General features: G+C 39.0%; 1 protein-coding gene and 1 pseudogene across 4 annotated transcripts in view; one reads left to right on the top strand and one right to left on the bottom strand.

The window, feature by feature from the left end:
• Window positions 1-24,541, bottom strand: part of bcas3 (BCAS3 microtubule associated cell migration factor) — a 408,395-nt gene that overhangs the window by 173,328 nt on the left and 210,526 nt on the right. The window contains exon 24 of one of the 4 annotated variants that reach the window (XM_086216162.1): window positions 1,851-5,229. The exons of the other annotated variants lie outside the window; for them this stretch is intronic. Within the exon in view, the coding sequence (XP_086072288.1) occupies window positions 5,219-5,229 (11 nt within the window). The 3' untranslated portion in view covers window positions 1,851-5,218. Of the gene's footprint in view, window positions 1-1,850; window positions 5,230-24,541 lie in introns of those variants that run through there. 4 annotated transcript variants of the gene reach the window in all.
• On the top strand, window positions 18,275-19,671 carry LOC147254518 (uncharacterized; annotated as a pseudogene).

Genomic DNA, 24,541 nt, shown 5'->3' on the forward strand with positions numbered 1-24,541 from the left:
CAGACTAAATGGCAGGTAATGTGATAGGCCACATGTGACAAGGATAAGGGAAATAAAGCAGATACACAACAAAAAAAAAATCAACAATTGTCTCCAGTTGAATCCATGTAACAACTTTTTTGGGTGAATCCATATGCAAACATTTGCTCAGAAAATATTGCCAACAATCATTAAAAAAAAAATTTAACCATCTTTTAGGAATTGAAGGTTTGGCAAATCTGGCTATGAATCATAAATGAACAAGAGCTGTCCATAAAAACATTCAAGTCCTAGATAAGAATAAAACTGAAAAAGTGATCCTGAAGTTGAGATTTCTTTGAAAAAGAGGCAAAACATGAACAAAATTCTTATTTCGTCAAATCAGTCTAAGCAATAATTCTTCAACATCTCTACATTAGTTTCTTTCTGGCCCCAAATCAAAAGCCTGTGTTATGAAAGTGTGATATCTCAAAATGAACAATGGTGTCATGACTTGCAAAAAACTGACTCCTCATCAAAGCAGAAATAAAGGGACATACACAAAAAGTGGTGTTTGAAAGGGGAATAAGAGAAAACAAGAATAACAGAGCCACAAAACACAAAACAACCAACAACTTTCCCACCCACCATGTCAAACTTTCCTGTCCTCAAACACCCGTCCCACTGCATGTGTTGATGAAAAATGGATTGGCTGCTTGTTAGTGAAGGCGAGTACAGGTGCCAATGCAGTATGTATATCATCCGATGGCATGTTTGTGCTGATGCACTATGTATGAGGCGGCCAGGTCTCATGCAACATTCAGCAGGCCGGGGAGGCCGTAGGTGAGGCCAGCACAGCCTGCAGCCAAAGATGCCTGCCCCTCCCAGTGTTTGTGTGAGCTCATACTGAGCTTTGTCACAGCTGGCTGGTGGATCCACATATTTAGAAACACAAATGGGGAACTGCTCACGCACATTGCTTCTCTTTCAGTCAAAGTAGTATGCATTGTTACACACATAAACACTCGCCTCGGCACTGTGGGGCTACATCAAACACAAAAACATTTTTTTCTACTTCCATCATATAACACATGCAAGCACACACCAGAATAAAGACACACACCATTTGGCTAGGCAGACACTTTTTTTTCTTGCTTGGCCATACTTGAACTTTCACCTCAAGTGTCTAGCACACACACATTTGCTGACTCTTTGTACTGGTCTCTCTTGGAATCGCATGGTAATACTTCATTATGGCAGCACTGTAATTTGGGGGGAATGAGCACTTCAAACGAATGGCAACCCACACACAAACACACAAGACAGGGTTACTGTAAATGTGTGTAACCTAGAGTTCTGTTGGGACCAGTATCTTTTTTTTTCTGGATTCCCAGAAAAGTCGAAAATACTCCCGGACAGTAATCAGAGGCGCACGGCAAGGTTATAATTGTTGGAGCTGATTACAAAGTGGAAAGTAATGGTTCAAATTGGGAGGCGAGTGCAACGCCAACTAGTACACAATAAAATGTGAACTCAGGGACACAGAATGTTGGCAGTGTTCAAGTTTTAAGGCATCATAAATACATTTCTTATGTTGATGTTGCTCCTACTGTGAGACAGAATGTTTAAGACCTAGAGAACCTAGGTAACCCTGACATCTTTGATTGAAATGACTACCTCTTGTTTCTAAGAGGGATGGACCTGCCACCACCTCAAGATGTATTATGTGTGTGTCCTGGAAGATGTTTTGTATTATGCTGTTAGTATGCTGTTATTCTGCTGTAGTACTATATGAAACATTACACTATGATAATTTATAAAAAAAATAAAAATAGATGTGTACTTGGACAGTGTAGACCTCCAATCAGCGCAAAAATCCCACTTTTAAATATATATATTTTTGGATTGGAATTCAAACAAACACTGACAATACATATTATTATTGTAAATAAGTCCATAATTTATTATAATGGTCCATGTGATATTTCCAGAGGATAGAATGAAGATATACTGACAATACATATTATTATTGTAAATAAGTCCATAATTTATTATAATGGTCCATGTGATATTTCCAGAGGATAGAAAGAAAATATGTCTCATTCCACCACTTGCCCATATTACATACAAAAATTGACTTTGTAATTGTGTAATCTGCTGACAAAAAGACAAACAAATTGAAGCGATATGAATTCGAAAGGCTTCCATAGGTATTAAAGTTACATCAATCTCTGATAAGGTGACGTGATAAATGTAATTATACGTCTATAATAAGTGAGATTTATTGATTATTTCTGCTAATGATCCCATTACTTTCTATACAAAAAAACTGGTGCAATGTGATCCAGTTTGATATAGATGACTGCAGTGGATATAAAATGATCTGGTGAAATTTTACACAATCTGTTTTTATATACTCACAAAGGCAAATGAAATATACACGCATTAGTAAATGACAAATACAGTAGGTATTAGCAGTGAAAATGTTAACAAGCTATCATGAAAAGTGCAAAAACAGTAGCATGTCCATGCAAAAAAATAATGTGACAATATCTTGCATGAACAATGGACATTCAAAGATCTATTAAAGGCACACATAAGGCTTCTGATCACAGGGCTATCCTTACTACCTTGCTGGTTTCCCTTCCTTAGAGGTTTCCAATAAAATGATAAAATATAATTCAAAGTCTACTGCGGGTATTTGAACTGACATCTGAATTGTATGCATGTCCCTGGTAAGGTATACATGAATATATACTTGTTACTGTATGTTTCATGTATGTGTTAACTCTCATCTGTTGGTACTTCGGTATGTCTAATATCCATTATTATCCATTGTTTAATTTACTTTTATGGACCCAAAAAGGTTTGAGGGTCACCAAAAATGTGAAAACTAACATGCAAGAGCAACTGTAATGTGACAGCCTGCAACAAGCTAATGAAAGAGTCTATAATGTGAAAATACGCACACATACATAAATTTTGTGCCATATCAATGCACTGGATGCTGCATGATCACTCGTATTTGTTTTAAAATACAGATCACATTTTGGAATATTTTAGAAACACCTGCAGAGTTCTCTATACTGTTCCCATTCAGATCAAGATAGTGTTAAGACATAAAATCGCTTAAATATACAAATACAGTTGTGTTACATGAATATATTATAAAACACTGAAAATATACTACATGGGGAGTTACATTCCACTGGGTATGAGTGTGTTCATCCGACAACCAGTTGTTTATTTAGTTTCAACAAAGACCCTCTTCAAACCCTCCTTCATCTGCATGTATAAATAATACAAAACACACAAACACCATTCTTGACTCCCATCATGTGGACGATTATACTCACACAGTCACACAAACACACTGCGCCAGTATCCCAAGAATCCTGCATGATGCAATATTGTAGTTTTTCCTCACAAACAACACGCTAGTTTGGTGTAATGTTCAAGAGCTGGAATTGAGAAAAGATGTAGGACTGTACATATAAAGTCCAAACATAAGGTAAACATCGAGTGTTTAATACAGATTTACAATGGGGATGTTCTCTTTGAACAATACAAATGGAATACAGCAAATTTACAGGTGAAATTGCAATTCATATATGCAACATTAAAAATACAACTCAGCTCTTGGTTATGAAAGACACAAATGAGAAGAATCAAACTAGAAGCTGGTAAGCACAGTGAGAAGTCAGGTGTACAGTAAGAACACAACAGGGGCTGAGAGATGTTATTTGAATAAAAAGGAAATCATGACTTTTACTGAACATTTCCTTTAATAAAGACATCCTTCTTGGCTTCAATATAGTGAGTAACAGAGTTACTTTACTCCAAAAAGGAAAATGTGTGAGACAAGTACCCATAATTAGTGGACAGGGCAAATGTGACATCACCTTGTGGTTTGTTGACTCCCATTTTGAGGCCTGGAGTTCAGTGTTTTGACTGTCGCCATCTTGGGACTTTACAAACAGAGGAGTGGATGGGACTGTGGAGCTACAGATGTGCTAATAACCTGGGACACTCTCAAACTCATTATAAGCTCTTTCATTCCTGTACTAAAGAGTCTTAACACCTGAGTGTGTGAGGGATATGTGTTTCTGCCTAATGGACAAAAAAACCAAAAACCAAAATAAACATCAGAAATAGCTGGGGCCTGCTGAGCACTTCTCTAAAGCACTACAATGGATGTCTGACATATATCACATATAAGTCCTAAAACAAACTCCTTTTACCCCTTTAAAATGATTTAAATATTCAGATATTTGTCTCATTCTTGCAAAAGTTCACACTGGTGTTTCTGAATATTTAACCATGATTGGTTTCCATTCTAATGTCACATTTTCATTGAGCACTGGGGAAATTAACAGTTACCTCAACGATTGTAACAAAAACCTTCAAGAGTCAAACTTTGCACATCATTTTACACAGTGGAGCTTGAATACTTAAGTAACGGAGGAAGAAGAAAAAATACATTTCGGACTATAGGGGGAATTAAACTTTTACAAGGCAAATAATTGATGTCATAAATCTCATCCTTTTTTCAAGAACACATTTTTAAAATGTTACAAATTTCATTCTCTTGCCTTACACAATTTCCAGGTGTTTGAAATGTCTTTCTTTTGCCTTACATTTGGGTGTTAATTTTGAGCACATAAAAAGTTGACATACTTTCTAATACTGAAACCACATACATTGGAGCTAATGTTCTCAGGATAGACACAAGCTTTAATGGAACACAAAAAGTCAGTCCCAACTTTGTCAACTTCACCTGTGGCTGATAGCAAGCTCCTTTATACATGAAATCAAGAGCACATCAACAGCTTCAGTCAGTAAGAGACTGGATATTGGAACAAGAAACGTGCCTCAATCAAGTGACTTAAAATGTGGCCTTGGTTGCAGTATCTAAACATTACACAACTTCATGCACACAGCCACCTCAAACATTCAATGGCATAACAAGGAGCTGTTTAAAGTGAAGTTTTTCAACTTTAGCATCTTGTTCAGAAAAGGAGAAATGTGTATCATCTTCCTCTCTTCCTCCTCCGCCCGTCCTCTTCTTTCTCTCACACCAATGATAAAACAATGACTTGATGGCAAATGAATGAGGGAGGGAGAGAAGGGAGAGTGAATGGATAGATGGATGGGTGGGTGGATGAAAGTGCAATGAAAATGGCATGCTTTGCGAGGGAAAAAGCTAAATAAATAGTAAAATTAATTGAAATGGTAATTGGCAGAGTGGGGAGCTTGGCTTTTAGGAATAACCTGCAGAAGAAAGACAGGAAATTTAAAAAAAAAGTTGTGTTTTAATTTTCTGCTACTGATATGTTTGTGTGTACATTTGCTAGTACCCTTGATTTTCCTCTGGATATGATTCAGACAGGTGTGTAAGAGAGTGGGTGACAGAGTGAGTGAATTAGAAACTTAGTCTCTACACATAATCTGGACAAAAAATAAACATGAAACCTCTGCTGCATCAGTTTTGACTCTTTTTAAAATCAGTGAGGCACTAACTTTATTGAGGAACCATTTTCACTTACAAGCCTCTAATGAAATATCTGAAGGTTGTTGAAAATACAGTGACGCATACCCATGAGTCACTAAATTTAATTGTATAAAGGCATCAATTTGGGGAAAAATTATGTTGTCATAGCAAAACCCAATGTATGCTATAATCATGTTGATAATTAAATAAAAGGTGAAGGACAGTATTTTTCTGGTGCTTTCTCTGTCCCTAAGCAAAGTAAATGCAAACCTTGTGACGGTTTTGTGGTAGAACTCTCTGTACCAATGAAATGGAAAGAAACATTCAATGTCATTATCAAGGGCAAACATACCGCAGAGCACTAGGAATGGCATTACAGATACTCCAGTATCAATGTAGGATGTGTGGACACCAGAGGTGTGCAAGCCAGTTAAACTGAACAGCTGACAAACAACGATAAAGGTCACCAGTCTGGCCTAGGATTAAGGAGTAAAATTAAAAACATCCCTTTTGCCATTCACATTGCACACAAACATCCTGCTACCAAAAATATGAGTAACTGACAAGAATGAGTCTACCTACAGCACTGCAGCTGGTCAGAGGTCAAACCATAGATATCAGTGAACTAAATGATAGTACCCAAAGCTGTTCTTACACTTTCCATCATAGATGTGAACTTCAGATAGATTAAAAGCTGTTATGCTCAACTCAGTTCAACAGATCCTGACCTTGCAATATAATAGGCCGTCTTTAACCAAAGTGGACATTCTGCAGCAAGGTGGCTAAAAAGGTTACTAATTGTGAATGAGTTCTGGCAGAGCTGTAGACGGCTGGACGGCAGCAGTGCTGACTGCGAAAACACAACCCCCTAATTTAGTCTGATGGAACTGTAAAGTATCTAACACACGCAGGAGCAATTGCGGCTGTGTGTGTATGTGTCAGTATGTGTGCTTCATTAGTGTGCATCTTGGTGTTGTGTGTCCTTTGTGTGTTACAGTAATGGGTACCGTGTGCTTGCTGAAGTCTTGTTTGCCCATCTTAAGTCAATTAAAAGGAAATAAGGCAGCTCTGACCGGCCTGTGAACCAGCTCCCTCAGCTGAGAGTATGTCTGCAGAAAAGCATACACACACATGCTAACACAAGGAGGCTGATAATGCTCTACAACTGGCAATCGACCCTACGCCCTGCTGTGTGAGAAACAACAGCTCAGAGGCGGTGTGCTTAGGTGTGTATGCCTGTGTATTTGTGTGTGTGTGTGTGTGTGTGTGTGTGTGTGTGTGTGTGTGTGTGTGTGTGTGTATGGTATGGCATGTCTGACAAGATTTCACAGGGAAATATTTAAGACACTTCAATATACACATTCCCTTTGCTGGCAGGTGCTAAGACTGTATTGGTGTCTTTTTCACATCCAAACAATTATATACACAAATACCCTACCCTACCTAAATAAACATAAACTTAAATAGAGGCAAGATAGGTTGAGAGAATGCCATCAGAATGTTCCTACATAGGGATATCTGGCTTTTTTATGGTTTGTCTTTCTTCTAGAGGTTAACAGGCTTCTCAACGTCCTGTCAATTTTGATAATTTTGTCCTCTGATATATGACCAAATGTTTGCTTAAACTTCACACTAGCCACAATCTATATACAGTAGGGCAAAAAAAGTAATAAGTCAGCCACCAATTGTTCAAGTTCTCCACTTAAAAAGATGAGAGAGGCCTGTAATTTTCATCATAGGTAAACTTCAACTATGAGAGACAGAATGGGGGAAATAATCCAGGAAATCACATAGTAGGATTTTTAATGAATTACTGGTGAATTCCTATGTAAAATAGGTATTTGGTCACCTACAAACAAGCAAGATTTCTGGCTTTCACAGATCTGTAACTTCTTCTTTAAGAGGCTCCTCTGTCCTTCATTCGTTACCTGTATTAATGGCACCTGTTTGAACTCGTTATCAGTATAAAAGACACCTGTCCACAACCTCAAACAGTAACACTCCAAACTCCACTATGGCCAAGACCAAAGAGCTGTCAAAGGACACCAGAAACAAATTAAACTGAATCTGCAATAGGTAAGCAGCTTGGTGTGAGTAATTATTAGAAAATGACAGACATACAAGAGCACTGATAATCTCCCTCGATCTGGGGCTCCACACAAGATCTCACCCCGTGGGGTCAAAATGATCACAAGGCTACCATCAGTAACACACTACGCCACCAGGGACTCAAATCCTGCAGTGCCAGACGCCAGACGTGTCTCCCTGCTTACTGTCATATGGTTAGATGAAACCAAAATAGAACTTTTTGGTAAAAACTCAACTTGTTGTGTTTGGAGAGAAAGAATGCTGAGTTGCATCCAAAGAACACCATACCTACTGTGAAGCATGGGGGTGGAAACATCATGCTTTGGAGCTGTTTTTCTGCAAAGGGACCAGGACGACTGATTTGTGCAAAGGAAAGAATGAATGGGGCCATGTATCAGGAGATTTTGAGAGAAAACTCCTTCCATCAGCTACTGATAATCTCCCTCGAAATGAAGTTTTCAGTCTGGATAGGATGACAGTTTGAATTATATTGATTATTTGGGGAGGTTGTTATTATAGATGCCGTTGAGCTGTAATGACTGAGACTTAGCAATGTTCCTAAGATGCTGTCATCCAAATTCATATAAAAGTGATTGACAAAATATTAGGTAAATCTCCCAGTATAACCCATGATTATTCAAAAGAGGCTTATATGGTCAAGCACAACATAAAAAGAACAGCTAAAGATTACATTAAAGACAGTAATGTAATAGTAGGGCTCCCCTCATCCATGAACATGTTTTAACGTGAAGTTTTACTTGTGAAAATTAATGCACTAATATTTAAGTGAAAGTCTATCAGAGGTCTTACTTTGAGGTAAAACTGAAGTATAGACACTTCTTTCACATTTTCAGTGATGCAATAAACCAGCATTTAAAGGACTGCAGAATTCAGGGTAAAATGCAGATAGAAAATCACTGCTACTGTTAATATTACTATCATTTGACATTTCTTCATGCGACTTGGGGAATAGGTTTCACTGAACCATAGTACTTTTTGAATATTCTGTTCATTGTCATCAAAAAATAAGATGTTTCTACTGTCTAATGAGCCTCAGTATTACATTACCATTTAGTACTGACAACACTACAATTAGTGGAGTCTGTCTCCCCAACTGAGATTGAACATTTTCAAGCCCTCATCACTTTTTCTGTTGTGCCTCATCTCTATATAATACCTTAAATTCTGGACTATAAACCGCGACTTTTTTTTCGACGCTTCATGCCCCGCGGCTTATACTCCGGTGCGTCTTATACAAGGATTTTACCTTCACCCTGGGGTGTGGCGGGCAGCGGCAGCGGGCAGTAATTCCCTATTGTTCCTGATGGTAGCTCCAAGTACTGTATTTAGGGAAATTACTAGCCAAATGTTATGGTAATTTAGTACTGTACTTGGAGCGTCCAGTCCATGCCGCGGTGCAGAGTAAAAAGAGCATCACACGATATTTTCATTCATTTGTACTCACCCTCAAGATGGAGAGCAGAAGAAGGAATGCTTATGATGCAGCTTTCAAGTTAAAGGCAATCAATCTGGCGGTTAAAGATGGAAATAGAGCTGCAGCACGTAAGTTTGGCATAAACGAATCGATGGTGAGACGCTGGAGGCGGCAACATGACGAACTGACCCAATGCAAAAAGACGACAAAAGCTTTCAGAGGTCATAATAGCAGATGGCCCGAACTTGAAAACGCTCTGGAAGACTGGGTCAACACACAGAGAACAGGCGGCCGAGGCGTTTCCACCGTGCACCGCGGCTTATTTACCGGTGCAGCTTATACGCGTACAAAGTTGATTTTTTTTCCCTAAAATAAGCATCTGCGGCTTACATAACGGTGCGCTCTATTGTCCGGAATTTACGGTATATGGAAAAAAAACAACTCAAAATGCGTCTCTGGTATTGTTCAGGGGGCCGGGCCAAATGTGGAGGTGGGCCGTAGTTTGGGGACCACTGACCTAAAACATCCCGACAAAATTATTTGTCAACAGCTTTAATACATGCTTGTAATGACACATTCATAAAATTATTCACATTCCTCATGGGAGCCTTAATTGGCATGTGAAGCACTTGGGGACCAAGGCTTCATCAGTGCCTTGGAGTGTTAAATCCTGGTATGAAACTCATCAACAGGAAATACTGATCGATTATTGGATGGAGTTACAAAGTTCAACATCTGACCTCAAAAATTGCAACTTTACCTGAGCAAAGTCTAACATGGAGACAAGCACAAAGAGAACATTTGTTTGTGAAATAACGTGCCACCTTCAGTATTCGATCTCTACTGATTATTTCAAAGTAAAGAGAGTGATTGGATGCTTCTCATATTTTTTTAAAGACAATCAAGCAAACCAATTTCTCTGGGGCTGTCTGAGGGTTTGACCACCAACTGTCAAGAATTTGTAGGTTGTTCACATACCTTGACATAAGATATTTGTATATCCCACCAAAACTTTTATGTCTTGCTTTTGTTCAGTTTGAACTTTACTGAAATCCTAATTAAAGTGAAAATCAAGTAGGCTTGTTCAGTGATCACCCTTTCTGTGGTCCCACTGTAAGCTGCAATCTAAATAACAAGCCTGAAAGCACTGCTTCAATCCTGTGACAATCCCAGAGAAGAAGTAAGGCAGCACTTAATCTGCTACACCCAAACCCAGCTCATAATAAACAGCCTACGTTTAATCCACAACACAGGAACAGGGGTTAAATCTTTCACTTGCAATGCCAAATGCTCTCCTGTTCACTTGTTCCCATTTGCTATCCCATGTCATCATTGTTAAGTTCCTACAGTAAAAATCATTAGATTGAGCAGTCGTACTGAATTTAACCAGATATTTCATCACAAAAAATATTACATTTTTACAGAAGCAAACCATTATGCATTTCTATCAGTTCTCATTATTCTATATGGGCTGACTGAACAGTGCATTAACAATTAAATTCCTACATCAGAGTAATGCAGTTGAAACAGCCCTGTGATATGTAAACCCTCCCTCCACTGGCTTATAGTTATCAGTCTGTTTCACAGAAGTGTTGAATTGTTTTAATGGTAATTTTGTAGGATCTTATTTGTGGTGCTGATGAACTACACTGGATTATACTGCATATTGTCAATTTTGTTTACAATGCTTCTCATGCTTCAATTGCTATGTCCGTGCTCTACAAAGTGGCAAAGTTAAGTATCTCACAAATTGAAATTTGTCCCATGTCAAAATTGCAGAGACTGCAAAGTTGGAAGGCCTGTGGTTCTGTTCCTTGCCTTTAGTTTTACTTATGATTTACATAGGTGAAAAACTGGATATAAAGTTGTGACTTGAAAATAATGGTTGTTGTAAGAAAATAAAACAACGTGTGTTGTGATAAAACTTTTGTGGAGCACTAGCTACAAAAGCAAATGTTGGCTGAAGAGCCCTCATCTTCACCATGCTGAGCGAGTAGATAATCAAACAGTTGCAATTCCATGTCGTCCTTACACATCCTACTTTTGCAACAGGAAAAATCTCTTCTTCCCTTGTTAGCTCTTCACAGCCCTTCTTTTTCTAAGCTTCTAAAATCTTTAATTGTATGATCTGTAGATGGGATTCACTTTCCTTAAAAGACACACAGAGGATTAAAAACCTAATAATTTATTATGACCAGTGGAGTACATGAATGATAAGAATAATAGATTCATAGACCAGAGGTTATTTTAAAATTATCGTTTTGTAAAACAAAAAAAATGTAAAGGGTTACATTTGAGAACCAACACTATTCATAGAACAATGTAACTCGTAGCCCTTAAATGTCCTATGATCCTGGCGATTGGTCTTTGGCATCATTGTGGTAAGAACAGAATGACACCAACATCAGCACAGACAGTAATGTCCTCAATCCATGAGAAGAGACTGTGTGACAAAACAGCACAGTTAGTATATGTGAGGGGAGAGCAAATGATCGCGTTGGTGTAGAGCATTTCATATCATGAATCCCTACAATGATGCTTATAAAGCCACAGCTTCCCGTTATATTTTGGAGAAGTAAAAATTAAACGATTACAGTATCTTAAGATTGTTAGTAACATACTGGTAATTAGAATATGCATGTATTTACTGAATGTGCATTTTGTGTGCATTTTGTCTTTGTTTATCATGTTGTCAAACGTGATGAATACAGCTTTGCATGAAGGCTATGAATTTGCATAATTGGAGATACAGCACACACATGTTGAAGGTACTAGATGTTGCATTAAGTTAGATATTCAAAAGCCAAGTGGAGTCACTAAGCAAAGAATGTGAAGCTTAGTCTAGAGAAGTTAGAATATTATCGACATAAAAATGACCAAAAGCAAACTAACCCCTTCAACTTCCATGCTGGCAGGCCCTCAATCAAGGTGTGGGAAGTGCAATTTAGCAAGGAATGTTAAATTCTACTTTTGTATGAGACTGGATTGAACCCTGGCATGGAATCTTGATGGCAACAAATGACGTCTTTATGTTTATCTTGCTATCCTCCCACTTCCCATCATCTGCAGTTATTTTGCCTTCTATCACTTCAAGTAACTTAATTTCATTTATATTCAGATGTTGTTGGCCACCACACAGCTGCTAGTCTCTTACTATGTGTATGCCACTTCCCTCTAAATTACTTTGTTTCAGAGTGGTTTCATGTTTAGGAATCTATGAGTGTGTATGATCTAACACTGTGCAGCCTACCTGACAGGAGTTGTTATTGGTAGAATATAATGTAGGAGGATCTAGAGAATTCCAGCACACCCATTTGCATTCTCAACTGCCAGCTCCTCCCACACTTTGTTAGCTATGTGACTGTGATGCTGGCACCAGCTAAAGCAGTTTCAAAACAGGAATGAGGAAGGGAAACAGATAAATTTGTGCTCTCAACTATACTTGATGAGTTGCATATGCAACGTTGGCACGTTATTAATTGTACAGCCATGTGCACTCCTGTCCGTTACGTTTGCTATCCTGCATTCCAACATGCCAGAGCACCCCAGGACATGGCCATATGCCATTGACTTGGCCCGTTGATCAACACTGCTCCAGCCTTGCATGACAGCTCACAATGAATACATACACACACAATAGTTCCAACAGATGGATGAAAAGGTGGGCCACATCATGTGTGAAGTGAACAGAGTGCGGGGGGGGGGGGGTGTTAGCAATTATGGTGAAACAGACTGCAAAGAGAGACAGACACGTGTGCAAGAAATATATAATGGGCATTTAAAGAAATACAAGCAGAATATCAACCATAACAACATGGCACTCTTGATTTGAGAGCCATTTAGACAGCCAGTTACATACTGCAGAATGCCTTAATAAACTACCTGTAAGGGTGAATGGATCTCTGACTTATAGCCTGTGTATAGTTTCCTCTGATGTACACACACACACACACACACACACACACACATCCTTGTACTTATATCTTTGTGAGGACTTTCATTGATGTAATACATTCCCTGGCTCCTCACCCTAAACCTAACCATCTCAACTGACTGCCTGACCCTAACCTTGACCCTAAACCTAACCGGAACGTAATTCTAACCTCGACCCTAAAACCGAGTCTTGACCTTCAAACATTTCTTTGAAGATGTGAGGACCGGCTAAAATAGTCTCACTTTCCAAAAATGTTCTCACTCTGTTGGTTAAATACAAATTCTAGTCCTCAATATGTAGCAAGTAAAAGAACACAGATACACACACACACACACACACACACTCACTGCGTGTGAGGGGCAAAATTTAATTTGACAGGGTGCCGGTGAAATCCTTATGCCTTCCACTTTCAATGTAAGTTGCACTCAGCAAAATATATATAACCAGAATGAATTTATGGGGATAAATTAGTCAACAGAAATGCAGTTTAATTTGTGTCGCTATGAGCATGAGGCTGGAGAAGGTTGAGAGTGATGAGAATAATCCTCTGGCCATGTAACAGAGATAAAGATACACAGAGGTTTTAGCTCCACACAGGAGATTGACCTCATTACTGACAACAAGCTCACAAACCAACCAACCAACCCACCAACCCCCACACACGTGCACACACACACACACACGCAAACAAACACACACACAATGTAGTATGTAGTTTGAGTGGAACTGGAAAAGCACATTTTATCTTTCAAACTATCTTTCTCATGTGTGTGTGTGTGTGTGATGAACCGAGAGCAGCTCAACCTTGATCAGAAGAGGAGAAATGCAGCACTGCCCCCTCCACTTGCACATTCATCAAGAACGTGTTTGATCTCTCAGCCACATCACACATGTGCCCTCCAATCAACTGCTGCTACCTCAAAGGCCACATTTAGCCTGCCTACACACAAATACACACACAGTCAGGGGGAACATCCCACGCAAAAACCATTAGGTCTTTTGATTAATTTGAAGTATAACTCATGTATAAAGTGCAGCTTCATTTAAGTGTGTGTGTGTGTGCTTCTGGCTTCAAGAAGAAAAAAAGCTGGGCAAAAAAGACGCGATTGCAAAGCCTTCTACCATTTGTAATATAGATTGTTACTGCTGCCGAGGGAGGTTAAAACCTAAAAAGGGCTCCATAACACTTCATCACTCTAACTTAAATGAAACAACTGCAACTCTATAGCCATTATTGTGACACACATACACACATAGAGGCTAGCTAGGCGGCCACGGTCATTAGGCCTATTTCAATTGGCAGAGAAAAGTTTTTGTCAGCCATAATCTGCCGGGCAAGATGCAAATTGGTCAAGAAAAATTGGAAGAGAGTGTTCCCTAAAACTGTTAAAATTAATGGGAAAGTGATAATATGAGTTTACACAACTGGCAAGTGAAATGTAGTGCATGATATTTGTGTTTGTTTCATACGGGTGAGCCAGCAATCAAAATAGCGCAACATTGAGAGACATATCTAATGTTAGTGGATATAATTCAAATATTTATCCTGCAAAAGATGTTAAAATGATTGAAAAAGAGCATGATTTATTGGTGAGCAATAGTGAAACAATGGTCAATATCATCGGAGAGACTCTGATGGTACCCGAATATGTGCAGCAACAAGGGATACCACAAACTAAATATATGTATTGCCATCCGTCATAAGACATACCTTTAGGATCAGATCATACAAATACATCAACAATAAGATAAACACAATTCTCATTTAATGGAATCAAGAGCTACATTGAAATATAAAAGAAGTTGCCTCAAACTTTAGACAACTTATTTTGTAGATTTTACAGAGAAAGAAGCAGAGTTTATGTTCCTTTTAAACTGTAGCTGCATTGTTGTATATGACACAGCATAATACTCAATTCACTTACATCTAACTGAAATAAGAAAGATTTTTCCAAACCTGAAAAAATCAAACATAATTAAATCACAAAGGAATGAGTGGGAGTACACTATGCTACATGTATTGAACTTTTTATGTCTGTATTGTGCTAGCTTATAGAAAGGGAAAAACAAAATGAAATACAGAGAAGGGATGAGTATTTGCTGAAACTGTTGATTTTGTGACATCAAACTGAATTTTTTTTTTTGCAAAAGTTCAGTGAAAAAAATAACATACAAAAAACATTTTTTTTATCTTAATGACATAATTGAGCATATGCCACGATAAAGGATTAATCAAAGAAATAATCAGCACATTGAAAAATAAATGCTTGACACAACCATGAAGGGATAAGATACAATAAGGCCACTAATACTGAAAATGGGCCTTTAGAACACACACTTGCTGTTTTATATGTTATGCTAAACTTTCTCTCTCTACTGTCACAGTGGCAATTAGTCCCACTTAAAGATCAGATCAATAAAAAATATAATTAGAACCTCCATCCACTTTTTAAAAGTCTCATATTTTCCTTGCAATGTCACTCTACACCCTGAATGTTTCAACTCCAGAGGTGAAACACAAGCACATCAAATCCTTGTAAATTATACTAAACTTCACCCTTTTTGTGTGTGCGATACAGATCCTGGTGGTTGTGGTGAGGGGATCCACCAGGCATAAGGGCTCAAGTTGTTGTATTCATGAGATGAGCCCTTCCTTTGAACTTTTTCTGCTGGAGCATGAAACGGGGAGAGAAATGGCCTGCTTCCTGTCCAACTGATGTGGTTCAAATATGTCTACCAAATATAAATGAGCTAATTGTGGTTTTCACATGTCAAACCTTTTTCAGTGCATGCATAAGTGCTACGCTTGCATGTTATTCTTCTGAGCACATAAAGCATTTATTAGGCTTAGATAAATTAAAGAAAATCCAAGAAGAATGGAAGAGTATTAATTATAGTAATAGCAGAAATATGGTGCTAAATTACCAGTTGTTAACACACACATGCTGAAAATCTAACCTCATCACACTTGTAGCTCTGAACTGCAAAATATGTTACAGTGTAGGTAACCTACTGTATTGACAAAAGGCCTCAGAATGCAGTGGAATAGTAAAATGATATGATTCCCATTTTAGGAAAAGATGGCCTGAGGAAACACTAGAGCTGTGACAAACAAACAAATATATATTCTTTATTTTTAATGTGTTCACTCCTCCTAATGCTCATACGCAGAATATCAGCCCAAGAACAATACTATTTGCACTGATATTAACCATTTTTTGTTTTTTAATTTGTAAGAAATTCATATTTTTGTATCTACTGAAATAATACATATAAACAGTGTGAATTAGAAAACAACAACTATAACACACACACACAAAAAATAATAATAAAATAATCACTTATGGACCACACTGGTTTTCAATCATCTGTTGATAAATAACACGGTGAGCAAAGAAGAAGAGGGCAAAACTGGGCCAACATATTTGCTCATCAAATCATTTCCAATAAATTACCAAATTAGCTGCCAATACAGATGATTTCCAGTTAATATCAACAATATTCTTCATCCCTAATCTTAATTTCCCTTGCATTTGTATGTGCATGTAGGACAGGTTCATTTTCATCACACCTGATGTGTATGTTCTTTTTGCAGCTGCCCCCCCTTTCAAAACTCTCTCTTTACTCTTGGTAGAGATCGAAACTGCATCTGCCAATAAGAGCAAATCTACTCAGGAAATCAATTTGTAGCAAGAGAACTACTGGCAATTATATTTCGGCATAACTACCTGAGTTGCTTTTTCTGATATGTAAGCCACATAGTAACATCCAAATAGATCGTCAATGGCTTCTGTATGTTTGGAGCTTAAATGCATTTGTGGTTGGTTAGCTATGTCAAGGTACTTAGCATGGCTCCTATATAATAGAGAAAAGGGACACTTAAAAACCTCCAATTTCATGGTTCCTCAGAAAAATAATATTACCAGATGAATACTAGATGTTCAGAGCAGAAACATGTTGACATCTTAGCTGTCATTCTGTCTCTGGAAAAAAAAATGTTACAACAAACATTTTAACTAATAGGTTAAAATATGTCTCATGTGAGTACCAGAACAAGGGAATATCAGTTCCAATTCCCTCAGCATAATTTTGAGTATAATTTTGATTTTGGTCCAGAGAAACAGCTGTTAGATAGCATTAAGAGCAGAATTTTATTGAAAATATCAAGAAATCTTGAAAGAATACAAAATGGAGTTGTGTGTTTCATCTTTGCTTATAATTCTTCTTCTATTCTAAGGGAATGAATACAAAATAAATTCACACTGTGACAGTATGGGCATGAGTGACAAAACAAATCACAGTGTCAACATGGTGAATAAAGGTGTGCCCTGGAAATACACTTATCTATCTATACCTGAGGCTCTGGCCACCCAACTGAAGAGCAAGATGTTCTCCACGACCCAGCCAAAGTGTCAGTGGCAGGGAATTAACAATCAACCAGACCCACCAAGAGCTGAGATGGAAAAGTACTGGAAGGGCATATGGAAAAGAGAAGCATCACACAAAGCCGATGCACAATGGATAGTGGACCTGAGAACTGACCACAGGAATCTCCCAGACCAAGAACCAGTAACCATCTCAATGGCAGATATCCAAGACAGAGTGTCAAAGATTAAGAACTGGACAGCACTCGGCCCTGATATGATCCACATATACTGGCTGAAGAAGCTAACTGCAGTCCATGAATACCTTGCAGCACAGGTGAATCAGCTGCAAAGAGATGGGATGCACTCAAAGTGGCTAACTCAGGGAGGGACAGTCCTGATCATGAAGGGCCCCATCCCATCCAACTACCAACGAATAACCTGCAACCCCACAACATGGAAGCTCCTGTCAGGTATTGTAACAGCTAAGATAAGTAAGTATATGGGTCAATACATGAACTGAGATCAGAAAGGAATTGGCACTAATACCCGAGGAGCCAAGCACCAGCTACTGGTTGACAGAGCAGTCGCCCGAGACTGTAAGAGCAGACAGACCAACCTGGGCACCTCTTGGATTGACTACAAGAAAGCCTACAACTCAATACCACACACGGATACTCGAATGTCTGGAACTGTACAACATCAACAGTAAACTGAGAGCCTTTGACAGAAACTCAAATGACCCAAGAGGCCAACTCAAAGCCAATAGCCCAAGTTAACATCAAGTGTGGCATATACCAAGGAGATGCACTGTCACCGCTACTGTTCTGCATAGGCCTGAATCCCCTCAGTCAGATCATTACAAAGAGTGGTTATGGATACTGATTCCGAAGAGGGGCATCAGATACCTGCTCTATATGGATGACATTAAGCTGTACACCAGGAATGGGTGAGAAATTGACTCACTGATCCACACCACCAGGGTCTACACGAACAAAAGAGGGATGTCATTTGGATTGGACAAATGTGGCCTGATGGTATCAAGGAAAGGCAAGATGATCAGAACTGAAGGGGTTGACCTACCAGAAGGAAACATAGGTGACATCCAGAGCAGCTATAAGTACCATGGGATTCCACAGGATAATGGAAACCATGAGGAGGCAGCAAGGAAGTAAACTACTGCCAAATACCTCCAGAGTAAGACAAGTACAGAAAAGTCAGCTGGATGTTAAGAACAAGGTCCAAGCGATCATCAAGGACACAGTGTTGGTCATCAGATAACCCACTGGGATCTTAAGCTGGCCAAAGGAGGAGACAGAAGCCACAGACGTCGAGACCGGAAAGTTCTTCACCATGCACAGAGGTTTTACCCTAAGACCTGCAATGTAAGGCTGTACACTAAGTGGAAAGAGGCAGGATAAGGATGAGTGACCATCAGAGCCACTGTCCAGGTAGAAACATTGAAACTCCAAGAGTACGTAAAGAAGATGGGCCCTCAGGATGAGCTGCTCAATGAATGGCTCAGAGAGCTGAAACCCAATGAGAGTAAGGAGGGATAAGAGCAGACGTGGACCGACAAGCCCCTACACAGCATGTACAACTGCCAGATTGAGGAAGTGTGTGATCTCAAGAAGACCTACCAATGGCTGGAACATGCTGGACTGAAAGACAGCACAGAGGCACTCATCATGGTAGCACAAGAGCAGGCCCTAAGCACAAGAGCCATTGAGGCCAAGTTCTACCACACTAGATCAGACCTAAGGTGCAGGCTGTGTAAGGATGTTCTTGAGACAGTCCAACACATCGTAACCAGGTGTAAGATACTAGCTTCAAAAGCATACATGGAGAGGCACAACCAAGTAGCGGGGATAGTGAACAGAAACATCTGTACACAGTATGGACTAGAAGTACCCAAATCCCAACGGGATATACCACCACAAGTGGTAGAGAACAACAGGGCAAAGGTGCTGTAGGACTTCAGCTTCCAGACTGACAATCAGCTACTGGTGAACCAAATGGACATAGTAGTGGTAGTAGAGCAGAAGAGGGCAGTTGTATAGATGTAGTGAAACCAGCTGATGCCAACATCAGGAAGACGGAACACAAGAAGGTTGAGAAATACTAAGGGTTAAAAGAACAGCTGGAACTGATGTGGAAGGTCAAGGCTGACCTGGTCTCTGTGGTAGTAGGAGTACTTGGGGCGCTGACCCCCAAACCGGGAGAGTGGCTTCAGCAGATTCCAGGAACAACATCTGAAACCTCAGTCCAGAACAATGCAGTCCTAGGAAAAGCTAAGATACTGCATAGAACCCTCAAGCTCCCAGGCGTGGAGGACTCACGCAAGAGGATGACACGGAACCACCTTAGAAGGAGGGACTTTTTTTTAAAAATGTGGCTTTAAAATTAACTGTGTGAACTTGATGTCCTATTTGTTTCCAACAGACCGTTTAAGGACTTATTTACTTCAACATTTATAACAGTTCATCAAAGTTAATCACTAAACTGGTGGCCCAAATTGCTAATTTAAGGCCGCTTGACCACAGAATATGGTTTTCATCACATATGCATACTCTTCAGTTTTATGATTATCAGTGTTGGAATGCATTTTATAACACATGAACCATTTGCAAATATATAAGTACAAACATTACATCAAGTTTAACAGCAAGAATTATGACCCACAAAGCCCCTGATTGTTTGAAGGCTTTTTTGGTTGGTTTGTTTGTTTTCAAATGGAACAGAAGCAGCAGACGAAGACACAAACAGATCAACCCAGTCTCATGTCAAAACATAAAAAGGCTACGTTTGTCCACAGTGCAAAACGTATCAGTTGTACGATAAAGGCCTAAAAATTGTGAAATGAATTTGTTTTTTTTCCCTATTCTTTTCTATTGGAACGCTGGTATGTCATGTGACTCTTTCAAGCGGGCCTCTCAAAACACAAACATGGCGGCCGCCCCCGGTCATTTTCGGAGGAAAGTGCCTTATTCCAAGATAGTTTTGATTTAATAAAGCATTCTGATGACATTTCTGGCAAGAAATAAACATTTTATTTTCATAATATTCGCTCAGTTCTTGTATATAATCTTTGGTTTGTTCGTTATTACGATGAATCTTTCACCTCTCGGAAGAGAGTCGTTACAGTGTCACGTTTTCTGCAGTTGTTATGGTTCAAACCACGGAAACCTAAATGCCGTTTATGTTATTGTATTTTGTCGTTACCTTGCGTTGTTATCTGAGTTGATAATATATTTGTGTGATTGTTGACTAATAAAAATAATATCAAACATGTTGCCCCAGGAATTACCATCAAAATATAAAATAGCTACGCTTGTTTGTTGTTGTATGTGTGATTGTTCACTACAGCTGTTCAATAAAAATAATTTGAAAGTGAACCAGGAATTCCATATATCCGCTTCCGTGGAAGTCGGCCCCCGTTCTCCTGTGAGAAAATCTGGAACTTATCGCTCACTCCGAGTAAAAAAAAACAACATTTTTAATACTTTATCTTTTGATTAATAAGACAATCAACAAATTCATTTAATTTCTGGATGTTTATTCGACCTACAAAGTACATTTGTAACCATTATACATCTAACAATCAGCTTTAAGAATATAAACAATGATTAAAACTAATGGGCGCGGTCTGCTGACGTCGCATCCGTCACAGAGGCTAACTCATGCACTCAGAGGTGGCCTTTTAGTTCTATCATTTCAAGCTATATTTACAGATTTATTGTTGAGTGAAACAAACCATACTTATGTCTGGGTTAATCAAGGATATAATTAAAGAAATCCAAACTATTTGGCACGTTAAGTTTATCCTTACTGTTCTTCATATATTATACTGGTAATGTCATGTAATTTCTTTTCAAATGTAATTTTTTTCGTTCCAATATGTGTATTTTTACTGCTCCAACAAACCTGTTCTTTTTCTGGGGTAAATCAATCATTCAGGCAATCAATAACTGAATGTCTCTGATGCATGTACAGTTTGTACTGCATTACAACAACACCTTGATCCTTCCTTTTCAAATGTTTTTATTGTGTTTCTCTTGTCAAGTGTTCATAAATGATTACAATAAAAATACATAATTGATATTACGCTTTGTTTCAAACAATAATAATTTATCAGGAAATGAGGCCTGATGGGCTGAAATAGCAGGCTTTGTGCTGTTCAGTGACACCTGCTATAAAAAGGAGTCAAGGCGGTCTTAAAGATGTGAAAATGTTCCCAAAGATCATTCTTCATGTTTGTCTTGGAACAAGATTGGTTTCAGGCCTTTTTCCAAAGGAGCTCCAAAAGTCTCACTTAACCCTTTGAGGCCTGGCTGAGACATGAGGCCTATTTACCCTTTGACCCTGTTGCTCTTTTGTTCGCATTTGGCCTCTACAGTGGATACAGACCTGAAACTTGAACTGTGAGGCCTCTAAAATATATAAAATCATAATCTGGTGGAATAATTCTATAACCCCCTCCCAAACAGGAAGTAGCTGCAGGAAGGAGGTGGGGCTTCAAAATTTTAAATATTGGTTTCTGGCATAGGTGTGAACTCATCCCAGAAATCTCATCTCATTTGGAGCAACTTTGACCAAGTTATGATGCTTAATTGATAGACTTTACTGGACTTTGCCACGCCCTTTACGGACAGCAGAAAGGACTTAGGGGTGTCAAACCAACACAGATGCGATCCTTATGGAGGACAGAACAAAGAACTAAATGGCGCCCTTAGCAACCACCATAGCAACAGCAGAAAATGTGACACTGTAACGAAGAAAAGAACTTGGTGCTCAGTCTGTTTCTCCTCAAACACCCAGTGACCACTCAGCATTCACAGCACTCACAGACAGAATTGACATTCCTCTGAGCTTCGGCAGAAAAGTGGTGGAGCATTTTTGTTATTTTCTTATAAGCAGAAAAATGCGACATAACCATGATATCAGTAATGCATAACCTTAGCATAGCGACGAGCACTACAACAAATAATTATTCTAATCAGCTGGAGTAAGCATACTGACTGTCCATTGAATGGGACACAGCTGTCAATGTTCCAAGGCAGGAGTAGATTTTGAGATTAGTACCCTTGTGTCCTCAACTGGGACTAAATTTTGAATGGGGAACGTATTTCAAATCTTAAAAAAAAACAACAGAATTGTGACACCCCACAACACTTTTCTAGGACAGTTACAGACACATTATGGAACTTCTTCTTTACTTACTTGGTCATTTGTTAGCCAGTTTACTGAATTGGTTAGGTCTTCCTTGAAAACAGATCTGTGATTTTACTGGGACTAACCTGGTATTAATCAACTAAATAAAATAGCCTTGAATATGGACAGTGGAGGGATTGTATAGATCCATCATCCATCCATCCATCCATTTTCTTCCGCTTATCCTGTTAAGGGTCGTGGGGGGGCTGGAGCCTATCCCAGTGGCTTTCGGGCACAAGGGGGGGTACTTCCTGGACAGGTCGCCAGCCCATCACACAGCCAACATGTATATACAAACAATCATTCACACTCACAGTCATACCTTCAGTCAATTTGGAGTATTCAATTAGCCTAATCCCCATATGCATGTCTTTGGACTGTGGGAGGAAGCCGGAGTACCCGGAGAGAACCCATGCAGGCACAGGGAGAACATGCAAACTCCAGGATTGTATAGATGTCATTCCAAAATAAGTAGTTTACTTTCAAGCCTTTTCACAACTTTTGCAAACAGAAATATAAGTCCTAGCAGCTTTAAATCATTAAGAAAAAAAATCCCATAAATCTCAACTGCAATTAATATATTGTGTCTTAAAATATTAAAACAACTTTAGTTTTTTTTTATTGTTTCTCACAGAATGTGTGCAACCCCCACTTTTACAATTTTTTTTGATTGTTGCACAGACTCATAACATAATTTGAGCAGTAATACATTTTTATCAAAACACCACAGTAAATATCATTCCAAATGCACAGCATGTGTATTTGGCTAACTTCTACCCATCATTCTAACTCTCTGGTAGCAATATTCAACTGATAGTTGTGTCCAATGCAAAGTAATATCACTAGCTAACCCTTATCTTTTCTTCCGCCTCCTCCTCTTGTTCGGTCTCTGACCTTCTGTGAGGAAGGATCATCCCACTGTCTGGCACAGTTTGCCAAAGAAGCAGGATTTATGAAGGGGAAATTGCAACTGGCAAATGGGCAGGATGGGAAAAAAGGCCCCCCAGGGCAATAGAGAAAGGATGGAAAGAGAGAGAGAGAGAGACAGACAAAGGCAAATATTTGACAGGGACGCAGGAGGACTAATAGTTGGTTTTGACCTTCTGATGAACCCTCATTGTCTTTCGAAGGCAGCAGATTCTATGATGAGAGACCCTGCTACCCCCAACAAATAGGTAATGAGTGGTAATGAGAGACAATGAGTAAGAGAGGGAGAGAAAGGGGAAGAAGATGCAGATAATGTAAGCCAGATGCAGACAGAGAAATTACAAAGAGACAGAGAGGAGAAGAGAGAGTAAGAGCAGCTGCAGCAGGGCTGAGAGTAAAGCTGAGAAGGTGCCGGGCAGTGGAGGGAGCATCCAGGGAGTTGGGTGACGAGAAACACTGTCCGTTTGTGGCCACTGATAATACTTTCCATTCTAGCTGGCTCTATGTCAGGGTCTGCTGTGTGTTAGTGTCTGAGTGTGTATGTGTGTGTTTGCAGGCCCTGTGTGAGCTGCTGATTCCCCTGATTGCAGACTGGCGCCCTGCTGGCGAGCCCCCGCACACTGAAATCAAATCCACTCTGCTCAGTTATAAATTATAATGCTTTACAAACAACACCCCCACCAGGGAACCAAGAAGGAGAGAGAGCACAAGAGAGAAAGAGACTGAGAGAGGAGAGCATGAATTGTGGAGGAGACAAGGTAAATGAGATTAGAGGTGTAAGGAAACAAAAGGCAAATAAGAGGAAGACAAAAACAAGGTAGCTTTAAGACAAATCTTGAGTAGCTTCTTCAGTAAAGACACACATAAAATCAGTCTTTTTAATAAAGACAGTTATGTGTACAAAAGTGCAAGGAAACCTGCATAATTATGCATAAACCAATGCTTTAATTGATCAGTCAATCAATGGTACACACACACATATACTTGTGTATGTGTGTGTGTGTGTGTGTGTGTGTATGTATATATATATATATATATATATATATATATATATATATATATATATATATATATATATATATATATATATACTAAATAAAATCACCTTGAATATGGACAGTAGAAGGATTGTA

The sequence above is a fragment of the Aulostomus chinensis genome, chromosome 10 (genome assembly GCF_037954235.1).
Source record: "Aulostomus chinensis isolate RoL2024-O1b breed Wild chromosome 10, RoL_Achi_v1.0, whole genome shotgun sequence".
Lineage (NCBI taxonomy): Eukaryota > Metazoa > Chordata > Actinopteri > Syngnathiformes > Aulostomidae > Aulostomus > Aulostomus chinensis.